Here is a 24,225-nt window from a genome sequence, read left to right on the forward strand (position 1 = left end):
AGGTTTACCATAACGTTTTTCATTTTATTTTTCCAATTTTGGCATAGATTTTCGATTTTGGTTATCTGAAAAGAAAGAACACACATATTGAAACAAATAAAATTATTATTTAATTTGAGAAATTAAAAACAGTTAGCTAAACACCTGAAAAAATTGTGAATCTAATTAAAGAAAGAAGACCAAAAATAGAGATGAAATGATGTTGTTTGACTCGTTGAGGAAAGAGGATGATACGGAATACCACCAACTGAATCAATTTATTGCTTTCCTACATATGCCTATGGATGTATGTATGTTTTCCTGATAATTTAACAGAATAAACACTCAAAACAATTCATGGTTTGATAGGAGTTGCAGAAAAAAAAATGGCTGAGGAAAATAGTACGACGGACACCTCCATAATATGTTACGCGCCAAGCATGATTACCACCAATGGAGTTTGGCAAGGCGACAACCCTCTCGATTTCTCCCTGCCTCTCTTTGTTCTCCAGCTTACATTGGTCGTTCTCGTCACTCGTTTCTTTGTCTTTGTACTCAAACCATTTCGCCAACCTCGTGTCATCTCCGAGATCCTTGTGAGTAATTAACCCACATATTTGTTAGAATATCAAACTTTGTAGATGATTTAATTTTTTGTAGTATATTAAAGATCTTAATTGTACAGGGGGGAATAGTGCTGGGGCCATCGGTGCTTGGGCGCTACGATAAATTCGCCAACACCGTGTTCCCTCAGAGAAGTGTGATGGTACTTGAAACAATGGCTAACGTTGGTTTACTCTACTTTTTGTTCCTGGTGGGCGTTGAGATGGACATTATGGTGGTACGCAAGACTGGGAGGCGAGCACTAACCATCGCTATCGGTGGTATGGTCTTACCATTCCTCATTGGCGCTGCTTTCTCTTTCTCCATGCACAGATCTGATGACCATTTGGGGCAAGGAACCTACATACTCTTCCTCGGTGTAGCTCTCTCCGTCACCGCCTTCCCGGTCCTCGCAAGGATTCTCGCTGAACTCAAGCTCATCAACACCGAGATTGGTCGGATCTCCATGTCCGCAGCCTTGGTCAACGACATGTTTGCTTGGATTCTCCTGGCCCTAGCCATCGCGTTGGCAGAGAGCGAGAAAAGTTCATTTGCCTCTCTTTGGGTCATGATTTCTAGTGCAGCTTTCATCGCCGTTTGCGTGTTTGTTGTTAGACCAGGCATTTCTTGGATCATACGCAAAACCCCTGAAGGCGAGAACTTTAGTGAGTTCTACATTTGTCTCATCTTGACGGGAGTCATGATCTCTGGTTTCATTACAGATTCAATTGGAACACATTCAGTCTTTGGTGCTTTTGTATTCGGTCTTGTGATCCCCAATGGACCTCTTGGTCTCACCCTCATAGAGAAACTCGAAGATTTTGTCTCTGGACTTCTCCTGCCTCTCTTCTTTGCAATAAGTGGTCTCAAGACTAATATAGCTTCCATCGAAGGTCCCGCCACGTGGTTAACTCTGATGCTTGTTATCGTTCTAGCGTGTGCTGGAAAAGTCATTGGCACTGTCATCGTTGCGTTTTTCCACGGGATGCCGGTTCGCGAAGGGATAACTATTGGCTTGCTATTAAACACCAAAGGTCTAGTTGAAATGATCGTCCTTAATGTTGGCAAAGACCAAAAGGTTTTGGACGACGAGACTTTTGCCACGATGGTGCTTATAGCCTTGGTTATGACTGGAGTCATAACTCCTATTGTAACCGTTCTTTACAAACCGGTGAGGCGTTCGGTTTCGTACAAGAGACGGACGATCCAACAGACAAAGCCGGACAGTGAGCTTCGAGTGCTGGTATGCGTCCATACGCCGCGTAACGTTCCAACTATAATAAACCTTCTCGAAGCTTCACATCCTACAAAGAGATCTCCCATTTGCATATACGTTCTCCATCTTGTTGAGCTCACGGGTAGAGCGTCCGCGATGCTGATCGTCCACAGCACTCGAAAATCAGGACGGCCGGCGCTTAACAGAACGCAAGCTCAATCAGATCACATCATTAACGCCTTCGAGAATTATGAACAGCATGCTGCCTTTGTCGCTGTTCAGCCCTTGACAGCTATTTCGCCTTACTCGACGATGCACGAGGACGTTTGCAGCTTGGCAGAGGACAAACGTGTTTCCTTTATAATCATACCGTTTCACAAACAACAAACGGTGGATGGAGGGATGGAAGCGACCAACCCGGCTTACCGTTTGGTTAACCAAAACCTACTCGGAAACTCGCCTTGCTCCGTTGGGATTCTCGTGGACAGAGGACTCAACGGCGCCACGAGATTGACCTCGAACACCATCTCTCTCCAAGTTGCCGTTCTATTTTTCGGCGGTCCTGACGATAGAGAAGCCTTGGCTTATGCCTGGAGGATGGCTGAACATCCTGGCATTAGTTTATCTGTGCTGCGTTTTATCCCTGATGAAGATGTAGCGGAACCTGCTTCTTCCACTCGGAATATGAATGTGGACATGAAGAAGCAACGACAGCTTGATGATGAGTACATCAATACCTTCAGAGCAGCGAATGCGGAACACGAGACGATTCTTTACGTCGATAAAGTGGTTAGCAATGGAGAGGAGACGGTTGCTGCGGTGAGATCAATGGATAGTTCTCATGATCTGTTTATAGTTGGAAGAGGAGAAGGAATGTTGTCTCCTCTCACCGCCGGTTTAACTGATTGGAGTGAGTGTCCTGAGCTTGGTGCCATTGGAGATTTGCTTGCCTCTTCAGATTTTGCAGCCACTGTCTCGGTCCTTGTGGTTCAGCAGTATGTTGGGTCATCGGCACTAGAAGATGACATGGATTTGCCTGATAGTCCGGTACACTCACATGAACATCCAAGGGACACATATGGTTTACAGAATCCACGGTAGCTGACTTTGAGAATTTGTGTGCTCTTGTTCATTTTCATTTTTTTTTGTCTTACAATGTATTTTGGCATATATATATATTGGCTGAAACCCTTGATATGGGGTATTAGTTTTATTTATTTTAGATTTTTACATGTAATTTGTATATCCAGACCTCTAAACTGTATCATTTCTGATATCTTAAAATGGAAGTTTTTTAAATTGGCTTCTTGTATTGTAGGAGAATAATTATTAGTTATAACAGCAAGGGTATTACCTTCGTTCCAATTGTTGAGTACTAATAAGCGCTGGAAACTAATGCATGAACTAGCTAGATCACTTAATGGGTATTTTCAAAATTTTATTGGCTTGATCCATGAGCTATTGGACCAAGAGAGACGATCTACTCTTGAGAGGGCTTTGGAACAACTTCTTCTTTTTTTTTTTTGTCACTGAGGCTTTGGAGCAACTTGAACCAGGAAAGAAGCTTAAGGAGGTTCGACCAGAACTTGATCAATACGGAAGACCAGTACATGAGCAAGATGGAGACCATGAACCTGCTACCTGGACGAGCAAGCGAGAGTGTATGTATGGTCGGTGATGGAGCTTGCGATGGAAGGCAATGGTTATAATTATCATAAGCGCGACAACATTTGCAAATAATTTTGTATCTTATTACACCAACAGATTTATTATACATAAAAAATATAATTTAATATTTATATAGTTTGATATGCTTAACATAAAACTATTACTAATAATAAATAATTTGTAAGTTATTCGATTAAAAGAATGTTTGTGGAGCACTGAATAGTACTTCATTTGGTTATTACCAGGAAGCGTTAATAAAGGGAGAAAGAAACGGATGTCCAGTGGTGAGACGCAGAAGAATCGCTCCCTAATTTTCAACAAAAAAAAACAGTAGAAAGAAAGAGAAAGAGAGAGAGCTTTGATCTGATTTTGACCCCTCTCTCACAACCATGGCTATTTTAAGTTTTAAACACCCACTCTTCTGTAGCCACGTGGCTTTTCTCTAACTGAAAAAACATCCTCTCGTTTCCCTCCCTCCCTCCCTCTTAAAACCGTAAAGCAACACTTTCCTCCCTTCCCCCGATATTTTCTTTTTGATTCTCTCTCTCTCTCTCTCTCGTGTTGATTTCTCTGATTCATGCTTCTTCGCGAGAATTCGTGTTTCCTCGTCTCTGTTTCAGGTAAAATCGATTTCCTCTCCGGCGATAAATTTGTATAATATCATCGTCGTCCTTCCTTCTTTAACCTCATTCTGTATTTTGTTTTCGTTTCTCCAATCTCTCTACAGGGAAGGAGATCTAATAGCTCTGCATCCAACGACGTGAGTTCTCTTCTCCGTTGATTGTTTCGTTTCAGAAATTAGCTTGTCGATTCAGCTTCCTTTGATATCAAAGCGAATCTTCAACCGACGACGTTCGATTTCTCTCGCCTGTGTTTTTCGATTTCGTAGCTCTATATTTGATCGTTAGATCCTTTTAGTTATCAGAGATCGAATTTTTTTTTTTTAGGAATCGATCCGTTTCCGTTTGGATTTCAGTTTTCCTCGTGTGAGCTCCGTTTTGATTGTGAATGTGTTTCCGTATAATCATATTCTACACGAACGAACCATCGTAATCTGATATTTTACTCAATTGTGATTCAGTGTCTCTTAATTACAGGGAGAGATGGCTCAGAGCAGTACATCTCATGACTCTGGCCCTCAGGGGCTGATGAGGCGGCCATCTCGTAGTGCCGCCACTACTATGTCCATCGAAGTGTTTGACCATGAGGTTGTTCCAGCCTCCCTTGGCACCATTGCCCCCATTCTTCGTGTTGCTGCTGAGATTGAACATGAGCGACCTCGCGTTGCCTACCTCTGTATGATTCTTCTGCCTTTTTGCTTTTAGAATTAATAAATGTCTTTTTTGATTTTTGTGTTTGCTAACTTCAATTTCTCTGCGTCCGTATCAAGGTCGGTTTTACGCGTTCGAGAAAGCTCATAGATTGGATCCAAGCTCCAGCGGCCGTGGTGTTAGGCAGTTCAAGACACTTCTCTTCCAACGATTAGAAAGGGTGATCCTCTCTTACTTTTCTATCTTTCTTGCTGATTCATATCTTAGTCTTCTCAAAGGAGGCTTTCAAATGAATTCACACTCCCGATACATACCACTGCTGAAAAAATTTCCCTTTTGCTGACAAAGATTTTACTCATGAATGGGGATCACGGAGCAGATTTTGTCTTGTACTTTTCTTATAGCATGAGTGGAGCTAATAACGAATTCTACGATACAGGACAATGCTTCGAGTCTTGCTTCTAGGGTGAAGAAAACCGATGGACGGGAAGTTGAGAGCTACTATCAACAATATTATGAGCACTATGTCAGGGCCCTTGACCAAGGGGATCAAGCAGACAGGTAAGATGGTCGTTGTGTGTTTTACAAACTACATTTAATCAAATTCGGACCTTTGAAGATGTTTAGTAGTGCTCTTATCCTGACGGATTTTGTGAACCAACTCTCGCAGAGCTCAGCTTGGTAAAGCATACCAGACCGCCGGAGTGCTCTTTGAAGTGCTCATGGCAGTAAACAAGAGCGAAAAAGTTGAAGCAGTAGCTCCTGAGGTTTGTGTTCAAAATATACGTTTTCAAAGCAAACAAGACAGCTATAAAACAGTTATTTAGTTTACTGAGGATGGAGTTTGAATTATTTCCATATGTGTCGCTTAAAAGATTATTGCAGCTGCTAGAGATGTTCAAGAAAAGAACGAAATTTATGCACCGTACAACATTCTTCCATTGGATTCTGCTGGAGCCTCGCAGTCTGCTATGCAGCTTGAGGAGGTGTATATTTTTTGAATGAGTCTCCCAATGCTTTAATCTAATGAGTGTAGTGTCTGCTTTTACACCTCTAATGCTGCTTGATGACTAGGTCAAAGCCGCTGTAGCTGCCTTGGGGAACACTCGTGGATTGAACTGGCCATCTGGATCTGAGCAGCACAAAAAGAAATCCGGAAATCTGGATCTTCTTGACTGGTTAAGAGCTATGTTTGGATTCCAGGAAAGTTGCTGATCTAAGAAGAGTAACAAGATGATCTAATGAATTCATGTTGAACCTGTGAGATAGATGTATTTCTTATTATTTCATTGATCTTAACAGAGAGACAATGTCAGAAACCAGAGGGAGCATCTGGTTTGTTTACTTGCTGATAATCATATAAGGTTGACTCCCAGGCCAGAGCCTCTGAATAAGGTACCTCGATAGTTTCCTCCCTCACCTATAGAGCAGTTGGGCATGTGCTCTGAGACCCGCTGACACTAGTGATGAGTAAAAAGCCACAGCATTGTCTCAAAAATCCATCAATAAAAGATACATACTCATCTGTCAAACACTTTTTAGCAATGAAACTTTTATTAATTCAATGTATAAATGCAGCTGGACGATAGAGCCGTTGATGCCGTCAAGACAAAGCTCTTTAAGAACTACAAGAACTGGTGCAAGTTTTTAGGACGTAAACATAGTTTAAGGTACCAGGCACTATCTTTTTCACAAATGGCTTGGATGTGACACTTTTTTGAATGATGCTTATACTCTTAATCAAAATTCACTCATCTATTTTTATGCGAAGGCTTCCTCAAGGTGCTGAAGATATACAACAGCGGAAGATACTGTATATGGGTTTGTATCTACTCATTTGGGGTGAAGCTGCAAATATTCGCTTCATGCCAGAATGCTTATGCTATATTTTCCACAATGTCAGTAATACATTCAGATTTTCTTAATTTACCTTTTTGCTAATCTGTTCTGGCTGATATGTTTGGTCAAACACAATAATTCATCAATATTTATCTCCTGTTTATGCTCAGATGGCTTATGAACTCCATGGTCTCTTGGCTGGAAATGTCAGCATCGTTACTGGAGAAAACATTAAGCCTTCTTACGGTGGAGATGATGAGGCATTTCTACGGAAGGTCATTACACCAATCTACCGAGTAGTTGAAAAGGTACATGTTAGAATGATATGTCGATGACATCTTGATAATCTTGACCTTGTATACACCATAGTTGACTTTTTGTGATTTAGGAAGCAAGTAAGAGTGCCAATGGCAAGGCGGCTCACTCAGATTGGTCCAACTATGATGATCTCAATGAATATTTCTGGTATATTAAAACTCAAGTCTGTAAATAGAATATTTACTTGGTTGGGATATCTTAATTTTCTTGTGTCATTTGCGCATCACTGTTATATAGGTCTCCGGATTGTTTCTCTCTGGGCTGGCCAATGCGTGATGATGGAGACTTTTTCAAATCAACGCGTGATATGGCACAAGTAGTACCTTGTAGCTTTGTTTAGCTGTTTCTCTGTCTCCATTGAGCTGATCAGTTTTTTTTTCCCACTTTTAAATTCATTTACAGGGGAAGAAAGGGTCTTTAAGAAAAGCGGGAAACACAGGCAAATCAAATTTCACCGAGACTCGAACATTTTGGCACATATATCACAGTTTTGACCGACTCTGGACATTCTATTTGTTAGCACTCCAAGTAAGCAATCTTGCACGAGCTATATTCGTAATAACATGAGACAGTCAAAAGTGACATTTCTATTTTGATTCCAGGCCATGATCATTCTTGCATTTAAACGAGTGGAGCTGAGGGAAATCTTAAACAAGGATGTTTTATACTCTCTCTCCAGTATCTTCATTACAGCAGCTTTTCTACGCTTCCTTCAGAGTACGCCACCCTCAATGCTGCGACAAAACTTTCCCTGCCTGGAGTTCCTCTGTTTTCGTCATTTGGTTACTTTGCCAGGAAATAACGATTACATTGTTTCTTGCTTCTATGCTAGGTCTCTTGGACGTTATCTTAAACTTCCCGGGTTTCCACAGGTGGAAATTTACTGAAATTTTGAGAAATATTCTCAAGATCGTTGTAAGTCTCGCTTGGTGTGTGGTATTGCCGCTTTGCTATGCCCAGTCCGTTTCTTTTGCTCCTGGGATGCTGAAGCAATGGCTATCCTTCCTTCCACGAGTTAAAGGGGTTCCCCCGCTCTATATCTTGGCTGCCGCTCTTTACTTGCTCCCAAATGTGCTGGCGGCTATCATGTTCATTTTCCCTATGCTTCGACGGTGGATTGAGAATTCAGACTGGCATATAATTCGATTGCTTTTGTGGTGGTCACAGGTATGAGGCTGGATTTATAACTCCTTTCTTTTCATCCTGGATGAAAATTATGATTCTGTTGTCAGCAAATCCCTTAGGCATGCTAGAAGAGCTCTGAACTCTGTTAGTTTAGATTATTTGTGCAACTCAGGATCCATTTTCCCCTATTGCCGGTTAGTTATTTGTATACGCAAGTCAAGAGCAAAGTTTGACTTTTATTCTTGCTATATCAAAGATATTAAGTTTCTGAATATGTGTGATGCTCGGGGAAATATCTTATGCGGGGTCTGATTTCCCATTTATTGAATCATTCCATGTTTTTTTTTCTCTTCAGCCAAGAATTTACGTTGGAAGGGGGATGCATGAAAGTCAAATTTCACTCATAAAGTAAGTATATGGAAACAAACAAGATCTGTTGTAAAACAAACAAATTTCACGCATATACTGATTTATGTGAACATTTGACCAAAGATTGTTTTGAGCTAATATATTTATTGGAATTTCCAGGTATACGATTTTCTGGCTGTTGCTTTTCTTCTGCAAATTCGCATTTAGCTACTTTCTACAGGTGAAACTTTTGGTGAAGCCAACAAATGCAATTATGAGCATTCGCCATGTGAAGTACAAATGGCATGAGTTTTTCCCCGATGGTAATATTACGACTTAAGCTTTTTGCTTGTGAATCTGTTTTTCTGTTTGCTGTTAATACTTTTGGTAAGCTTCCCATTATCCATGCAGCTGAGCACAACTATGGAGCAGTGGTGTCCCTGTGGTTACCTGTGATTTTGGTATATTTTTCTTAACCACTTATCGAAATGAAATCTTTAGCAATTCCATGGATATCTCACGTTCCTTAATTTTGCTTCAGGTTTATTTTATGGACACTCAAATTTGGTATGCTATCTTCTCCACTATATGTGGTGGTGTCATTGGTGCCTTTGATAGATTGGGAGAGGTAATACTTTCTTGCTGGTTCCATTCTACTCACTTATTTTTTATTGTGTTACTAAGATGAAATCAAGGTCGTCCTGCGTGATAATATCTTTTCCTAACAAAATCATTTCAATTCTACGTCCAGATACGAACGCTTGGAATGCTAAGGTCCAGGTTCCAATCATTGCCTGGTGCATTTAACACGTATCTTGTTCCTTCTGATAAAACAAGGAGAAGAGGGTTTTCCCTATCGAAAAGATTTGCAGAGGTTCAACAAGATTGATTCTTCTATAAAGTGATTTCTTGAAGAATGGTACTAGTATTCTATAAAGGTACCAAATTCTATCTATATGCAGGTCACAGCAGCAAGAAGAACTGAAGCGGCAAAATTTTCCCAACTCTGGAATGAAATAATTAGCAGCTTCCGAGAGGAAGATCTCATCAGTGACAGGTAATAACTTAGATACTAAACCGCCTTTTATGAATCCCCATATTTTCCATGTCCTTGAACCAACTGTTTGTTCAGGGAGATGGATCTGTTGCTTGTTCCTTATACTTCAGATCCTAGTTTGAAACTAATTCAATGGCCACCATTTTTGCTTGCAAGCAAGGTTTGTGGTCTTCGTCTGTTATTCCAGATACCTCTGCTCTTTTTTTTTTTTTACTATTGTTAAAGTTATCTTCTTGGAACAGATACCCATAGCATTGGATATGGCAGCTCAGTTTCGAACAAAAGACTCTGACCTCTGGAAGCGCATATGTGCAGACGAATACATGAAGTGTGCTGTTATTGAATGCTACGAATCTTTCAAACATGTCTTGCATACTTTGGTAATTGGGGAGAATGAGAAAAGGTATATCTTTATTCATCAAACAAGTACTTGATTATCATTCATGAAGCAGTTAGAGTATTCATTAAATCGCGTTCTCTAACTAGTTCTATTCGTAAATGTTCTCTAAGACTGCATATATATGTGCCTCCGCATTCCTCTGTTTTGATCATTGAGTAGTTTCACCTTTAGCATATATATGCGGTTCAACCTGGGATTTCAGTCCCCTCTTTGATTTGCAAATTCATTTGATAGATTCTAAGATAAGATATAATGCCACAGGATCATTGGTATCATCATCAAAGAGGTGGAGAGCAACATATCAAAGAATTCCTTCCTTTCGAATTTCAGAATGGCTCCTTTGCCTGCTCTTTGCAGTAAATTTGTCGAGCTTGTCGGAATCTTGGTAAGTGAATCACATTTTTTTATCAATGATATTGATTTTAGATTGTTCGTGGGAGTGGATACTTTCTATGCTAGAGACAGTGCAAGCTCCCTATTATAGGCCTGCTTATGATTATAAGCCAAGCTGGCTGCCAGTTTCAGTAGGAAATCATGTTGTGAACCTTTTCAAGATTCCTTATTTCTCAATACATTGCTAACTGATGTACTGATATGGAAAAGTAAAAAAAAAACGAAGATTAAGGATAAGTCTTGATGGAAGTGATAATACTTGTGAAATGTTAATGTTATCTGAGAAACTAAATAACTATATGTAACTGATGGTGGTGCAGAAAGATGCGGATCCATCCAAAAGAGACACAGTGGTGCTGTTGCTGCAAGATATGTTGGAAGTCACTACCCGAGATATGATGCAAAATGAAAACCGGTTAGTGGACTGTATCTCTATAGTTATAGTACTGGAAAGTTTGTTTAGTGTCTATGTGAATATATATTATCCACACAAACAAGAGTAACTTGAGTGGCACCTTTCTGCAGTGAATTGGTTGAACTTGGGCATACTAACAAGGAATCCGGAAGGCAACTTTTTGCTGGTACTGACGCAAAACCTGCTATATTATTTCCTCCAGTGGCAACAGCTCAATGGGATGAACAGGTGAAAGCTCAAAAACACATAATATAAGGCTAATCTCCTTGAACACTTTTCAACATAATGATTCTTTTATTGTTGTAGATAAGACGCCTTCATTTACTCTTGACTGTAAAAGAATCTGCAATGGATGTTCCCATAAACCTTGAAGCGCGAAGAAGGATTGCCTTCTTCTCAAATTCACTGTTTATGGATATGCCTCGAGCTCCTCGTGTCAGAAATATGCTTTCCTTTAGGTATGTGATCCAGTTATCACCATTTTAAATAGAATCGATGCTTCTCGGATGATACCAATTGCTGCTATCTATTTTCTCAAAATTTTGAATTTCTGTAAATTGTCGAAATCCATATTTTCACGTTTTGTTTTGTTTTTGGTGGGCTGGAGTGACTGTGAAACATACAATCAGTGTAGTTGATACTATGGAACTATTATGAATTCCTACAACAGAGAGGAGGTCTACCTTATTAGTAACATAAGAGTTTTCTTTTTGCATTTACAGTGTTCTAACTCCGTACTATAGTGAAGAGACTGTCTACTCTAAGAACGACCTGGAAATGGAGAATGAAGATGGTATATCAGTTGTATACTATTTGCAGAAGATCTTCCCAGGTATGTCTTATCGATGAGCTCTTCTTGTTGGACCTAATTCCTTCTCATTGCTTTCATAGTTGATATATATGGTCCACCATTTCAGATGAGTGGACCAACTTCTTGGAGCGTCTTGGTTGTAAAGATGAAACTGCGGTTTTGGAGAGTGACGAAAATATATTGCAGCTTCGCCATTGGGTTTCTCTAAGGGGGCAGACTCTGTTTAGAACAGGTACTTTATATCATACATGCCTACTTATATTGCTATATGGTTTTTATCTATTGCTGACTGCCATTTGTATCTTGCAGTTAGAGGCATGATGTATTATAGGCGGGCATTGAAGCTTCAGGCTTTTCTTGACATGGCTACTGAAAAAGGTGAGACATGGTTACTTAACTTGTGCTGAAATCCAAAATACTGAAGCAGTAGAGATCAATACATTTTTAAATAAGTAAACTGTTAAAACATGTCTTGTGGGTTTACAGAAATATTAGAAGGGTACAAAGCCATTTCAGAGCCAACTGAGGAGGACAAGAAAAGTCAGAGATCATTGTACGCTCAGTTAGAGGCAGTAGCAGATCTCAAATTTACTTACGTTGCTACTTGCCAGAACTATGGAAATCAGAAGCGAAGTGGAGACCGGAGAGCTACTGACATCCTTAATCTAATGGTTAAGTAAGTCTCTCCTCCATCCTTTCTTCTGAATAGATTCCAGAAATTTTAAATTCGTCTTCTTTGTCATCCGTTGGTGGGTTCCCTGATGAGTCTCATTTATCATATCCTATGCTGTAGCAATCCCTCTCTCCGTGTGGCATACATTGATGAGGTTGAGGAACGTGAAGGGGGAAAAGTGCACAAAGTGTTCTATTCGGTGCTTATCAAGGCTGTTGAGAATCTTGATCAGGTAATTTTTTTATGATTGGAAATCTTAACAGATTATTGTGTCCTATTAATAAAAAAACTCACAGATTTCTAACTCTGTAACTGTAACTTTTGTAAGGAAATATATCGGGTAAAATTGCCTGGTCCAGCAAAAATAGGAGAAGGAAAACCCGAAAATCAGAATCATGCACTCATCTTTACAAGAGGAGAAGCTCTCCAGGCTATTGACATGAATCAGGTGAAACTGTTTTAGCCTAACGGAAGCATGATGCACTGTTCTTTGTTGGAAAAAATGTAACTTACCTACCATAGCATCTAATTAATAGGACCATTACCTGGAAGAAGCACTGAAAATGAGGAACCTGCTAGAAGAGTTCAATGAAGACCATGGAGTTCGTGCACCCACTATTCTTGGTTTCAGAGAACATATTTTTACTGGCAGGTATTTGGTTATTATGTTTTTATGTTATAAAGACTAGTATAAAACTTCTTTCAATTTTCTAGCTGACATGTATATGTGTTTACTTTCAGTGTTTCTTCTCTAGCCTGGTTCATGTCGAACCAAGAGACAAGCTTTGTGACCATTGGTCAGCGAGTCCTCGCAAGTCCTCTGAAGTATGTCTTGGTCTCCGTTGTTTCATTCTAACACAAAATATAGCATAAATACAAAATATGGAGCTTATGTCTGATTTCTGATTTCAGGGTCCGGTTTCACTATGGTCACCCTGATGTCTTTGATAGAATCTTCCACATCACTCGTGGTGGCATCAGCAAAGCATCACGCGGCATAAATCTTAGCGAGGACATCTTTGCTGGTTGGTTTCTGAACCTTACTTGTGTAAGGAAAATACAGTTATATTATATTCTTTCATTATTTACTAAAAACATGGTTCATATGTGTATCTAGGTTTCAACTCAACTCTGAGGCGTGGTAATATCACTCATCATGAGTACATCCAAGTAGGGAAAGGAAGAGATGTTGGACTGAACCAGATATCCCTCTTTGAAGCAAAGGTTGCTTGTGGTAACGGGGAGCAAACATTGAGTAGAGATCTCTACAGACTTGGGCATCGCTTCGATTTCTTCCGTATGATGTCCTGCTACTTCACAACCGTAGGCTTTTACGTCAGCTCTATGGTAACTTCTCATCTTCTAAAGTCAAAACTGAATTTTAGCTCTGGCTCATTAATTTGCTTAACATAAACTGAGTTCTCATTCTCTGTATTTCAGATTGTTGTCCTCACAGTTTATGCATTCTTGTATGGAAGACTTTATCTGTCACTGAGTGGAGTGGAAGAGGCAATAGTAAAGTATGCAGCGGCTAAAGGAGATAGTTCACTCAAGGCAGCGATGGCCTCACAGTCCGTTGTGCAACTGGGTATGCTTATGACACTTCCAATGATAATGGAGATTGGGCTAGAGAGAGGATTCAGAACTGCACTGTGCGACCTAATCATAATGCAGCTTCAGTTAGCGCCTGTCTTCTTTACCTTCTCGCTTGGTACCAAGGTCCATTACTACGGACGAACCATACTACACGGAGGAGCCAAGTACAGAGCAACAGGCCGTGGCTTTGTGGTGAGGCACGAGAAGTTTGCGGAGAATTACAGGATGTACTCGAGAAGCCACTTCGTGAAAGGAATGGAGTTGATGGTTCTTCTGATATGCTACAGGCTGTATGGTAAAGCAACAGAGGACTCAGTAGCGTACGTGCTTGTTCTGGGATCAACTTGGTTCCTGGTTGCTTCCTGGCTGTTCTCTCCGTTCCTTTTCAACCCCTCGGGATTCGAGTGGCAGAAGATAGTAGATGACTGGGATGATTGGAACAAATGGATAAGCAGCAGAGGAGGCATTGGAGTGCCAGCAGTCAAAAGCTGGGAATCCTGGTGGGAAGAAGAGCAAGAGCATTTGCTTCACTCTGGCTTTTTCGGAAAGTTCTGGGAGATCTTCCTCTCCCTCCGCTACTTCATCTACCAATACGGAATTGTCTACCACTTGAACTTAACCAAAGAGAGTAGACTCGGAAAACAGCAAAGCGTCATAGTCTACGGACTCTCATGGCTGGTGATCGTTGCAGTGATGATCGTACTCAAGATAGTGTCGATGGGGAGAAAGAAGTTTAGCGCGGATTTCCAGCTGATGTTCAGATTGCTCAAGCTGTTTCTCTTCATAGGATCGGTGGTGATAGTTGGAATGCTATTCCACTTCCTGAAACTGACGGTTGGAGATATATTGCAGAGCTTCTTAGCGTTTCTACCGACGGGATGGGCTCTGCTTCAGATCTCGCAGGTGGGAAGAACACTGATGAAGGCTGTAGGAATGTGGGGTTCGGTCAAGGCATTGGCTCGAGGGTATGAGTACATAATGGGGGTTGTCATCTTCATGCCAGTCACCATTCTCGCCTGGTTCCCCTTTGTCTCCGAATTTCAGACTAGGCTTCTTTTCAACCAGGCATTTAGCCGTGGCCTTCAGATTCAACGTATCCTTGCTGGTGGTAAGAAACAGAAGTGAGAGACTTCACCTCTACTTGTTTTCTTCTTTTAAAACTATTCTCTGGTTTTCTTATGACTGACTCTATTGCTTCTTCCTCTTAAATCTGTTACTACTGTTTTCCTCGATTCTTAATTTGTTTCTTGTGGACCTTCTTTTATTAGTAAATCTTCAGAGTTGATGTAAAACAAATTATATTACGTACTACTACAAGTAGAAGATTCTACACCTACACCAGCGAACTGATATGTGAAACGTAAATTCTGGTAGAAACATACTACTACAAGTAGAAATCTCTCACCGCCTCTGGTTTGTTCATTCTCATATGTGACATGGATAAGACTAAGAAATATTCTAAGTAAACTGAGTTAATTTTATGTTAATAGGCATCTTTGTGTATACTCTAACTGAGAAAAAAAAAAACTTTTCTAATTTTTTTTGTAAGCCGTAAATTTCATTTACAACGACTTGACCGCATTTTAGCACCAATCACTTTGAATCGACTTAACCACAGCTTATAAGGTTATCAAAAGAGTTTTTGATATGGTTATCCACAAATTCAAATCCATCATGTGATACATCTTCATCATTTCCAAATAACAAGCACATGTGGTTGTTCTGTTGGGTTGTTGTCTAAGTAAAGAGTAAGGGCATGAGAACTAACAACATCAGCACTTGAATGCAACTCGTCGTGTGATTCATATGATAACAACTTCGGATCCTCGACCCAAAGAAAGTTGCGTTTTGTTGAGTTAAGGATTGTTCAACTCGTATTTAGCACGTATCATTTTTCGGATAGCACGACTGAAATTGACGAGGTAGGAAGACTATTTTCCCGTTCAGATACTCCAGTTACCTAATTTTACATAATGGCCACCGATCACCTAATTATTTTTGGGTTGTGTATATTGATTTAATTAGGCCTCTAGAATACGATATTTTCCTAATTTTCTCTTTGAAAAAAATCATTTTTAACGTACTGCCAAAAAAATTTGGTCATAGTCAAACAAAAGAATCTTTAATCATTAACAGATCAAACGGTCCATATCGAACCACGTAGAAATCAAAGAGATGAGCTAACATCGTATATATCTATCTGATCATCACTTGGCTCCGGATCGACAGTTTGAGTCAGCACTCACTCAGCAACTCAAATCCCCCAGCAAACGCATAAAAGGGAAGAAAATCGACAACAACAACAAAAAAAAAACTCAAATCAAATCGAACGATGCTTCTCCGAACTTCTCTCCACCAAGGTATAATCTGAATCCTCTTGTTTTTTTTTTTTTCCAAACTCTCTAAGACTCCGATACGATCGATGCTAGTGGTTTGGTGTTCGCAGGGAACAACAACCTCAGGCCTCGATTCCTCCGTTGTTTATTATCAACTATGTCATCTACTCAGCCTCCCGTGAGTTTTTTCTTTTCGTAATCACTCAGTTCTGAATCTTATTTGATTTAATCTCCTATTATTATGTTTCAGAGAGTACCGAATCTTATTGGAGGATCTTTCGTTGACTCTCAAGCATCATCACATATCGATGTCATAAACCCTGTAAGCTCTCCCTCTCTCTGGGCCAGGCCTGAGATTTTGAGGTTTTAAGCAATTTAGTAAAGATTTCAATTAAATCTATCTTTAAAAAAAAAAAAGTTTTAGGAACCTTTAAAAAATTTGGAGACTAGAAACGAATATTTCATCTGGCTTTGCCTAGGACCGGGTTCTATGTACTGTTGCTAGTTCTGTACTCTCCTCGTTTGTTTTTGTGACGTGAAGGTTTTGATTGTGATATAGGCTACGCAAGAAGTTGTTTCTCAAGTTCCATTGACAACTAACGAAGAGTTTAAGGCCGCAGTATCTGCTGCGAAGCAAGCTTTTCCTTCGTGGAGAAACACACCCATCACCACTCGTCAGCGTGTTATGCTCAAGTTTCAAGAGCTTATACGCAAAAACATGGTAACTACTCAGGACCTGCCCTGAAATTTAGGGACTATACGCTATTTATTAAAGATTTCAACTAAATTTATTTTTTTTAACAAATTTTGGAGTTTGAAATATTTATTAGAGGCCATGTCTACGTAATTTTCTTCGTAAAATCTGGTGGCCTAAGTCCATTGTTTCATTCGGCTTTGTAACTACTTACTTGGTTTCCTTCACGAAACATGTTCTTCTCTGATATTTTTTTTTTAATCTTTCCTCAAGGATAAACTTGCTTTGAGCATTACGACCGAGCAAGGGAAGACCTTAAAGGATGCACATGGTGATATCTTCCGTGGGCTAGGTCAGTTTTATCGCAGGTTTGATTATAATAGTTGAACAAGCAGAGCAGATCCTTACCCGATTGGTTATGCAGAGGTTGTGGAGCATGCTTGTGGAATGGCAACTCTGCAGATGGGTGAATATGTCCCTAATGTGTCGAATGGAGTCGATACGTATAGTCTTAGGGAGCCATTAGGTGTCTGTGCTGGCATTTGTCCTTTCAACTTTCCAGCAATGATTCCTTTATGGGTAACAAATTCGAAAAATACCTTTTTGTATCTCCTTAGTTTTTTTATGTGATCCTCTTCTGATTATCTATTGTGTGTTTGTTAATGCAGATGTTTCCCATTGCGGTGACATGTGGCAATACCTTTGTCTTAAAGCCTTCGGAGAAAGATCCTGGTAAACTGCTCACTATTCACATAACTTAACGGCTCTCCTGTGATGTTTAATTTCGTTTTGTGAAGTTCAAGATACCTCTGTACATACATCTTACTAGCAAGATCAATATGATGTGCTGAATGCTCTTTCGATATATCACATTTTCTAGTTGACTACCTCTGCAAGATTGATCGTCTATTGTACCTGATGTTATCTCCCATACCGATTGTTGATTTTACTTGTTTTCTCCAGGTGCTTCTGTAATGCTTGCGGAGCTGGCAATGGAAGCTGGATTACCTAACGGGGTTCTCAATATCGTTCACGGTACCAATGTAGGTTATCCTTAAATTTATGTTCTTTGCTAAACTTTTCGAAATGTTAAAGAGAGATTCCCATCGGAAGATAGTATGGTGAATATTCTTTATTGAAATTACAAGGACCAAAACTATAATTCTCAAAGATTCCAATTCCACACTATTGATTTCAGTTTCTCTTTCGTCTGTAATAATGCATTTCTTACACGGCAGGATACTGTGAATGCTATCTGTGATGATGATGATATCAGGGCTGTGTCCTTTGTTGGCTCAAACACTGTAAGTATATTTTTTTTTTGTGTTACTGCGAATTTGGTTTTTGTTGTTGTGATGAATAAAAGTCTACGAAATTTTCACGTAGTCAGTTTCCTTTTATAGCAGATATGCTTTTTCCTCTGCGCTCAAATATTATTTAACTTGTGTATTCCGAATTTGAATTGCTTTGTTAAAGGCTGGAATGCATATATATGCAAGAGCAGCAGCGAAAGGAAAACGCATTCAGGTAACAATTTGTCTTTAGTATTTCAAAACGATGTCAGTATACTTATAAAACATCTCTTCAGTCAAATATGGGAGCGAAAAATCATGGAGTTGTCCTGCCTGATGCCAACGTCGATGCTACTTTAAATGCTCTACTTGCTGCTGGATTTGGTGCCGCTGGACAGAGATGCATGGCTCTGAGTACAGTGGTATTTGTTGGCAATTCAAAGTCATGGTACCACCTACTTTCTTTTCTTCATATTCAAACTGCACCAAATCTTTGTGGAACATTACATATATTCGTTTTTCTTTTGCCTCTAATCTCTTTCTCTCCTCTGCTTTCGGAGCTCCACAGCCTTATGTGCATAAACCGTCTATAGGATTTTATATGACATCACTTCTTTTAATTAGTATAGATTTACTATGGCCTTGTCCTAGTGTTAAAAGTAACTAGAGAAGCTGTGTGAAGCCTGTTAATTTTCATTGGATAGTACTGAGAGATTGGCTTCAACTTGTCTAATACGAACTAGGGAGGATAAACTCGTCGAGCGAGCTAAAGCCCTTAAAGTCTCATGTGGAACAGAACCAGATGCAGACCTAGGTCCTGTGATTAGTAAACAGGTATTTTCGAGCTCATATCACTTTTAGTCTTTTGCTTTTTCCTCTGTTATATACCTTGTTGCTAAATATTTTATTTGGCTAGGCCAAAGAACGGATATGTCGCTTGATTCAGTCTGGTGTGGACGATGGCGCTAAACTGCTGCTTGACGGAAGAAATATTGTGGTAATTTACTGAATAGTAACCAATAACCTTATAAATTTATTCTAAATTGATAATCCGTGTAATCTTGAAAGAAACAGTCGACTGGTCTGAGAAGTTTACTTCATCGCTCATAATAAACAGGTTCCTGGATACGAGAAAGGGAATTTCATCGGTCCCACCATTTTATCTGGTGTTACCCCAGACATGGAGTGTTACAAGGTATTATTCTGATACTTGAGTAAATCAATCTGTATTCTACTTGGAAACTTACTTTCCTCTCTCATTTTGGCACATTGCAGGAAGAAATATTTGGCCCCGTTCTTGTATGCATGGAGGTCAGATTGAAATATAAAATATATCATAAATGGATCACAATCAGAAAGTATATTCGTTTTGGTTTTTCATATACGTGTTATTTACATGCCATAATGCCTTTGTTTGATATTTACAGGCAAGCAGCTTTGATGAAGCCATAGACATACTGAATAGAAACAAGTAAACCCTTTTTTGTCATGTCTTTATAACAATACTGATATATATTCCTCTGAATAATCTGCTTTTACGCCTTCAATAGGTATGGGAACGGTGCTGCAATTTTCACTTCATCGGGCGCAGCGGCAAGAAAGTTCCAGATGGAAATAGAAGCAGGACAGGTATGAAGAACTAACTTTTTGTATGCATTTGAGATATGGTCGATCTCTTTTTTTTATTGTTCTTGTTTATGTTATGCGTAGATCGGTATCAACGTTCCAATCCCGGTTCCGTTACCGTTCTTCTCTTTTACTGGGAACAAAGCTTCATTCGCAGGGGACCTGAATTTCTATGGTAATAAAGTTTGTCACAATTTAAAGAGAAGAATGTGTTTTTGAAAGGTCAAGTGGAATTGTTGCAGGCAAAGCCGGAGTAGACTTTTTCACTCAGATCAAGACTGTGACACAACAGTGGAAGGATATTCCAACTTCAGTATCTCTTGCCATGCCTACATCGCAAAAGCAATAAATAAAAAACCCAACCTCGCTCTTTTTATTTTGGATTTCTCGAAGTAATAAATGAATTGTATCCATTTCAGTGAATATCACTTCCGTTTACGTAGTCACATGCGTAAAAAATAGGCCTATTAAGGTTAATAGACAAATTCTCGTTGGTATTTGCAGAAATGTGCTTTATTTTTATTAATTGGCGAACATGGTCATTGATCGTCTGGTGATTACATTTATGTCATTCACATCACTGTAACATCTCACACCTGCTACTGGGAAAGTTTACAGGTAGTAATAAGGAACTAAAACCAGATAAAAATTTAAAAAATGTATAGGAAACACGTGAAAGATATTTTGTTACTTTGGGGGAACTGTCACTTCGGTCAATCTCGAGTGACGCATGGTTTAGATTCGAAGGCGCCAAATCTATTATTTGAAATAAGATTCAGGTTATTATATTGGAAACGTGACCGGTAAAGAGCCCCAAAAATTACCGGTTATCTTGATACAATTAAATTTGGAACTTAGCCGGTATTGATACCCACAAATAACCGGTATTTTTGAAAAACATTTGACGGAACCGGATATATAACAATAATGGATATATTACGTATAAAAAGGAAGTTTGTTTTACGTAATGTTGTAACAACCGAGCACATAACCGGATATATACCAATAATGAACAGATAATGAAAGGTTGGAAATGAAGCGAACATAACTAAATGCTAGGAAAAGGAAAGGGGAAGGTACGGTAACTTTGTATTTAGTAGAAGTAAAACGAGTTGGGTATGTTGGAGAAGCAACTGTAGGGTCGGTTATCTATAGTAACTTAAATTGGAAATTTTTACGGTTATATAAACATATTTCACCTGTTCATGGTCTAAAACCGAGGAACTAACCGGTTATATAACAATAATGGAGAGAATAGATATTTCTTGGCAGTTTGTGGAGGTAGGAAATTTGAGTACTGTTTCAGATAGGGTAGGAGCATTAAATGAAGTGATTTTATCGAGATACGCAAGTACAGAGCTGTGGATGTAGCCCCGGTTTCATACCCTAATTTTCCCTTTATATAGAGAGTAACTCCGCCTCCTTAGAACCCACACATCTTCACTTACTAACCCTAAAAAAGTATTACTCTGCTGCAACTGTGAAAGAGTTGAGAGATAAAGAACCTCACGTGTTGACGGAGGAGACCGGTTGTGAGAATAGTATTTAATGTTTACTATATATACTGATGTGTAGACCATATTTAATAACGAAATAAATAAGGTTTATGATGCAATTTATTATTGATTTCATTAAACGGTAGTATCTGTTTATTTTGCAGATGGGTCAACTTGTACGTATTATTAGTGGCCACTGGTAGCCCTGGGACGGATCCGGATATCCGGAAAATTTAGGGTATCCGGATTCGGATCCGTGGATTTAATATCCGGATCTGGATTCGTGGTTTCCGGATATCCGGGTTTCGGATATCCGTCTCGATATTCTATTATCTGCGGATATCCGGATCCGTCAAAATAATTAAAAATAATTTTTTAACAAAAAATATTAATTTTTTAACAAAAAATATTAATTTTTTAACAAAAAATATTAATTTTTTAACAAAAAATATTAATTTTTTAACAAAAAATATTAATTTTTTAACAAAAAATATTAATTTTTTAACAAAAAATATTAATTTTTTAACAAAAAATATTAATTTTTTAACAAAAAATATTAATTTTTTAACAAAAAATATTAATTTTTTAACAAAAAATATTAATTTTTTAACAAAAAATATTAATTTTTTAACAAAAAATATTAATTTTTTAACAAAAAATATTAATTTTTTAACAAAAAATATTAATTTTTTAACAAAAAATATTAATTTTTTAACAAAAAATATTAATTTTTTAACAAAAAATATTAATTTTTTAACAAAAAATATTAATTTTTTAACAAAAAATATTAATTTTTTAACAAAAAATATTAATTTTTTAACAAAAAATATTAATTTTTTAACAAAAAATATTAATTTTTTAATACATAAATTAAATATTTATAAATATATTTATATATGTTTATAATATTGTAAAACTAAAACATAATATTATAAGATTAATTTATGTATAAATATTAATATATTAAATATAAATATTAATAAAATTTAAAAATTTAATGTATTTTAAAAATAGAGCAAATTGGGTCAAAACCCATAGAAGAAGTCCAAATTAGGTAAGTACCAAGACTAGTATGGGAACCGAAAAGTTGTGGAAAATGGAATATGGTTGATGGCGAAAATGCCCTTACCACTTGCGATTTCGACTTCCACGAGCATAGGGAAGTAGGGTTTATTGGTGTATCAGAATTATTAAGATTTTCTATAGATTATGTGTAGATATTATTTAGATATCAAAAGATATTATTAGATTTCATCGGTAAACAAACTTAAACAGTGGTGAGTAGTGATAACTTCTCGTCCACATAATTTATGACACAAACGGCGCAAGCCAAAAACGAATCAACCCCAAAAAATTTGCCTCACCCCGTAACAATGGAGCTGTTCCAGATAATTAACATATACAACTTAGCCGGCTACTACCAAAGTTACACAAGTAATATCATTTAGATAAAGATAATTAACATATACAACTTAGCCGGCTACTACCAAAGTTACACAAGTAATATCATTTAGATAAAGATAATTAACATATACATTTTTCTGCCGTTTACTCTTCCTAACCAAACTCCTCGGTCTCAGGTTGAATGTCGTCACTTCCAGCAACACCACCTCCCTCGTCTCCCCCACTAATACATGCACTAACGACCTTGTCCACCACCGCACGTTCCTGCAGCATCGGTGTCGGGGGCATGTCCAGGGCTGATAGATTTCTTCACGGCGTTATCCTCATCCAAATTGTCATCCTCAGATGAGCTCCCATCTTGAACCACCTCAGCATGACTAACTGTAGTGCTAACACGAATCCTTTCATGTCACATAAGACCTAAACCCTAAATCCTAAATCCTAAACCCTAAACCCTAAACCCTGAACCCTACAACTAATTTCTAAACCCTAAATCATATACCCTTGCCCCTAGTGTTGCTAACATGGACGCCCTCATATCTAATAAATATAGTTTACGGATAATGTTTATGGTAGCTCGACCAATACTTATATTGACCAGCTAGTTCCATAAACTCGACATGTAAAAGTAAACCCAATACCGTTAACCATAACCCCTGAACTGTAAACCCTCAACATACAACCCTATACCCTTCATTTTAATTATCAAGCATGTTAGAAGTTAACCCTAAACCCAAACCCAAACCATAAACCCTAAACACTAAACCCTAAACCCTTAACCGTAAACCCTAAACCCTACAAGTAATCTCTAAACTCTAAATCATAAAGCATAAATCACATACCCTCGCCCCTTATGTTGCTAACATGAACGCCGTCATATCTAATATTTTACAGATAATGTTTATGGTAGCTCGACCAATACTTATATTGACCAGCTAGTTCCATAAACTCGACATGTAAAAAAAGTAAACCTAATACCGTTAACCATGAACCCTGAACTGTAAACCCTCAACATACAACCCTATACCCTTCATTTTACAACCTTATGTTCCAAATTATATACCTAAACCCTAAACCCTAAACCCAAACCCAAACCATAAACCCTAAACACTAAACCCTAAACCCTTAACCGTAAACCCTAAACCCTACCCTAAACCCTAATCCCTAAACCCTAAACCATAAATCATATACCCTTGCCGCTTATGTTGCTAACATGGACGCCCTCATATATAATAAATATATTTTACGGATAATGTTTATTGTAGCTCGACCAATACTTATATTGGCCAGTTAGTTCCATAAGCTCAACATGTAAAAGTAAACTCAATACCTTTAACTATAAACCTTAAACCCTGAACCGTAAACCCTCAACGTACAACCCTATACCCTTCATTTTACAACCTTATGCTGAAATTTATATACCCTAAACCCTAAACCCTAAACCCTAATCCCTAAACCCTAAACCATAAATCATATACCCTTGCCGCTTATGTTACTAACATGGACGCCCTCGAATCTAATAAATATATTGTACGAATAATGTTTATCGTAACTCGACCGATATTTATATTGGCTAGCTAGTTCTACAAATTCGACACGTAAAAGTAAGCACTAAACTCTAAACCATAAACCCTAAACCCTGAACCGTAAACCCTCAACATACAA

At 38.4% G+C, this 24,225-nt stretch overlaps 3 protein-coding genes across 3 annotated transcripts; all 3 read left to right on the plus strand.

Annotated features, from left to right (window-relative positions):
* Positions 1 to 307: 307 nt before the first annotated feature.
* Positions 308 to 2,933, plus strand: LOC106316803 (cation/H(+) antiporter 15). Its single transcript, XM_013754671.1, has 2 exons — positions 308 to 575; positions 665 to 2,933. Exons 1-2 carry the CDS (start codon positions 366 to 368, stop codon positions 2,897 to 2,899), a joined length of 2,445 nt encoding a protein of 814 aa, XP_013610125.1. The 5' UTR covers positions 308 to 365; the 3' UTR covers positions 2,900 to 2,933.
* Positions 2,934 to 4,001: 1,068 nt separating this feature from the next.
* On the plus strand, positions 4,002 to 15,023 carry LOC106313217 (callose synthase 5). The gene is made up of 40 exons (XM_013750974.1): positions 4,002 to 4,086; positions 4,194 to 4,226; positions 4,564 to 4,762; positions 4,857 to 4,957; positions 5,177 to 5,298; positions 5,408 to 5,504; positions 5,613 to 5,723; positions 5,812 to 5,940; positions 6,040 to 6,132; positions 6,316 to 6,407; positions 6,509 to 6,635; positions 6,747 to 6,884; positions 6,965 to 7,041; positions 7,132 to 7,210; positions 7,297 to 7,422; positions 7,497 to 7,611; positions 7,727 to 8,061; positions 8,375 to 8,427; positions 8,548 to 8,690; positions 8,779 to 8,828; positions 8,909 to 8,995; positions 9,119 to 9,241; positions 9,330 to 9,424; positions 9,500 to 9,584; positions 9,667 to 9,827; positions 10,086 to 10,209; positions 10,538 to 10,632; positions 10,743 to 10,860; positions 10,939 to 11,090; positions 11,355 to 11,464; positions 11,550 to 11,675; positions 11,753 to 11,821; positions 11,930 to 12,119; positions 12,237 to 12,348; positions 12,445 to 12,564; positions 12,653 to 12,768; positions 12,858 to 12,941; positions 13,029 to 13,141; positions 13,234 to 13,463; positions 13,557 to 15,023. The coding sequence occupies exons 3-40, from the start codon at positions 4,570 to 4,572 to the stop codon at positions 14,835 to 14,837; spliced, it is 5,772 nt and encodes a 1,923-aa protein (XP_013606428.1). The 5' UTR covers positions 4,002 to 4,086; positions 4,194 to 4,226; positions 4,564 to 4,569; the 3' UTR covers positions 14,838 to 15,023.
* An 894-nt stretch (positions 15,024 to 15,917) lies between these two features.
* On the plus strand, positions 15,918 to 20,208 carry LOC106319113 (methylmalonate-semialdehyde dehydrogenase [acylating], mitochondrial). The gene is made up of 19 exons (XM_013757353.1): positions 15,918 to 16,072; positions 16,159 to 16,226; positions 16,299 to 16,370; positions 16,608 to 16,769; positions 17,016 to 17,094; positions 17,167 to 17,321; positions 17,411 to 17,474; positions 17,706 to 17,785; positions 17,981 to 18,046; positions 18,219 to 18,269; positions 18,331 to 18,482; positions 18,778 to 18,868; positions 18,951 to 19,031; positions 19,152 to 19,229; positions 19,310 to 19,345; positions 19,462 to 19,505; positions 19,585 to 19,663; positions 19,745 to 19,835; positions 19,903 to 20,208. Exons 1-19 carry the CDS (start codon positions 16,045 to 16,047, stop codon positions 20,007 to 20,009), a joined length of 1,584 nt encoding a protein of 527 aa, XP_013612807.1. The 5' UTR covers positions 15,918 to 16,044; the 3' UTR covers positions 20,010 to 20,208.
* The last annotated feature ends 4,017 nt before the right edge of the window (positions 20,209 to 24,225 follow it).

Source organism: Brassica oleracea, chromosome C9 (assembly GCF_000695525.1).
Source record: "Brassica oleracea var. oleracea cultivar TO1000 chromosome C9, BOL, whole genome shotgun sequence".
Taxonomy (NCBI): Eukaryota; Viridiplantae; Streptophyta; class Magnoliopsida; order Brassicales; family Brassicaceae; genus Brassica; species Brassica oleracea.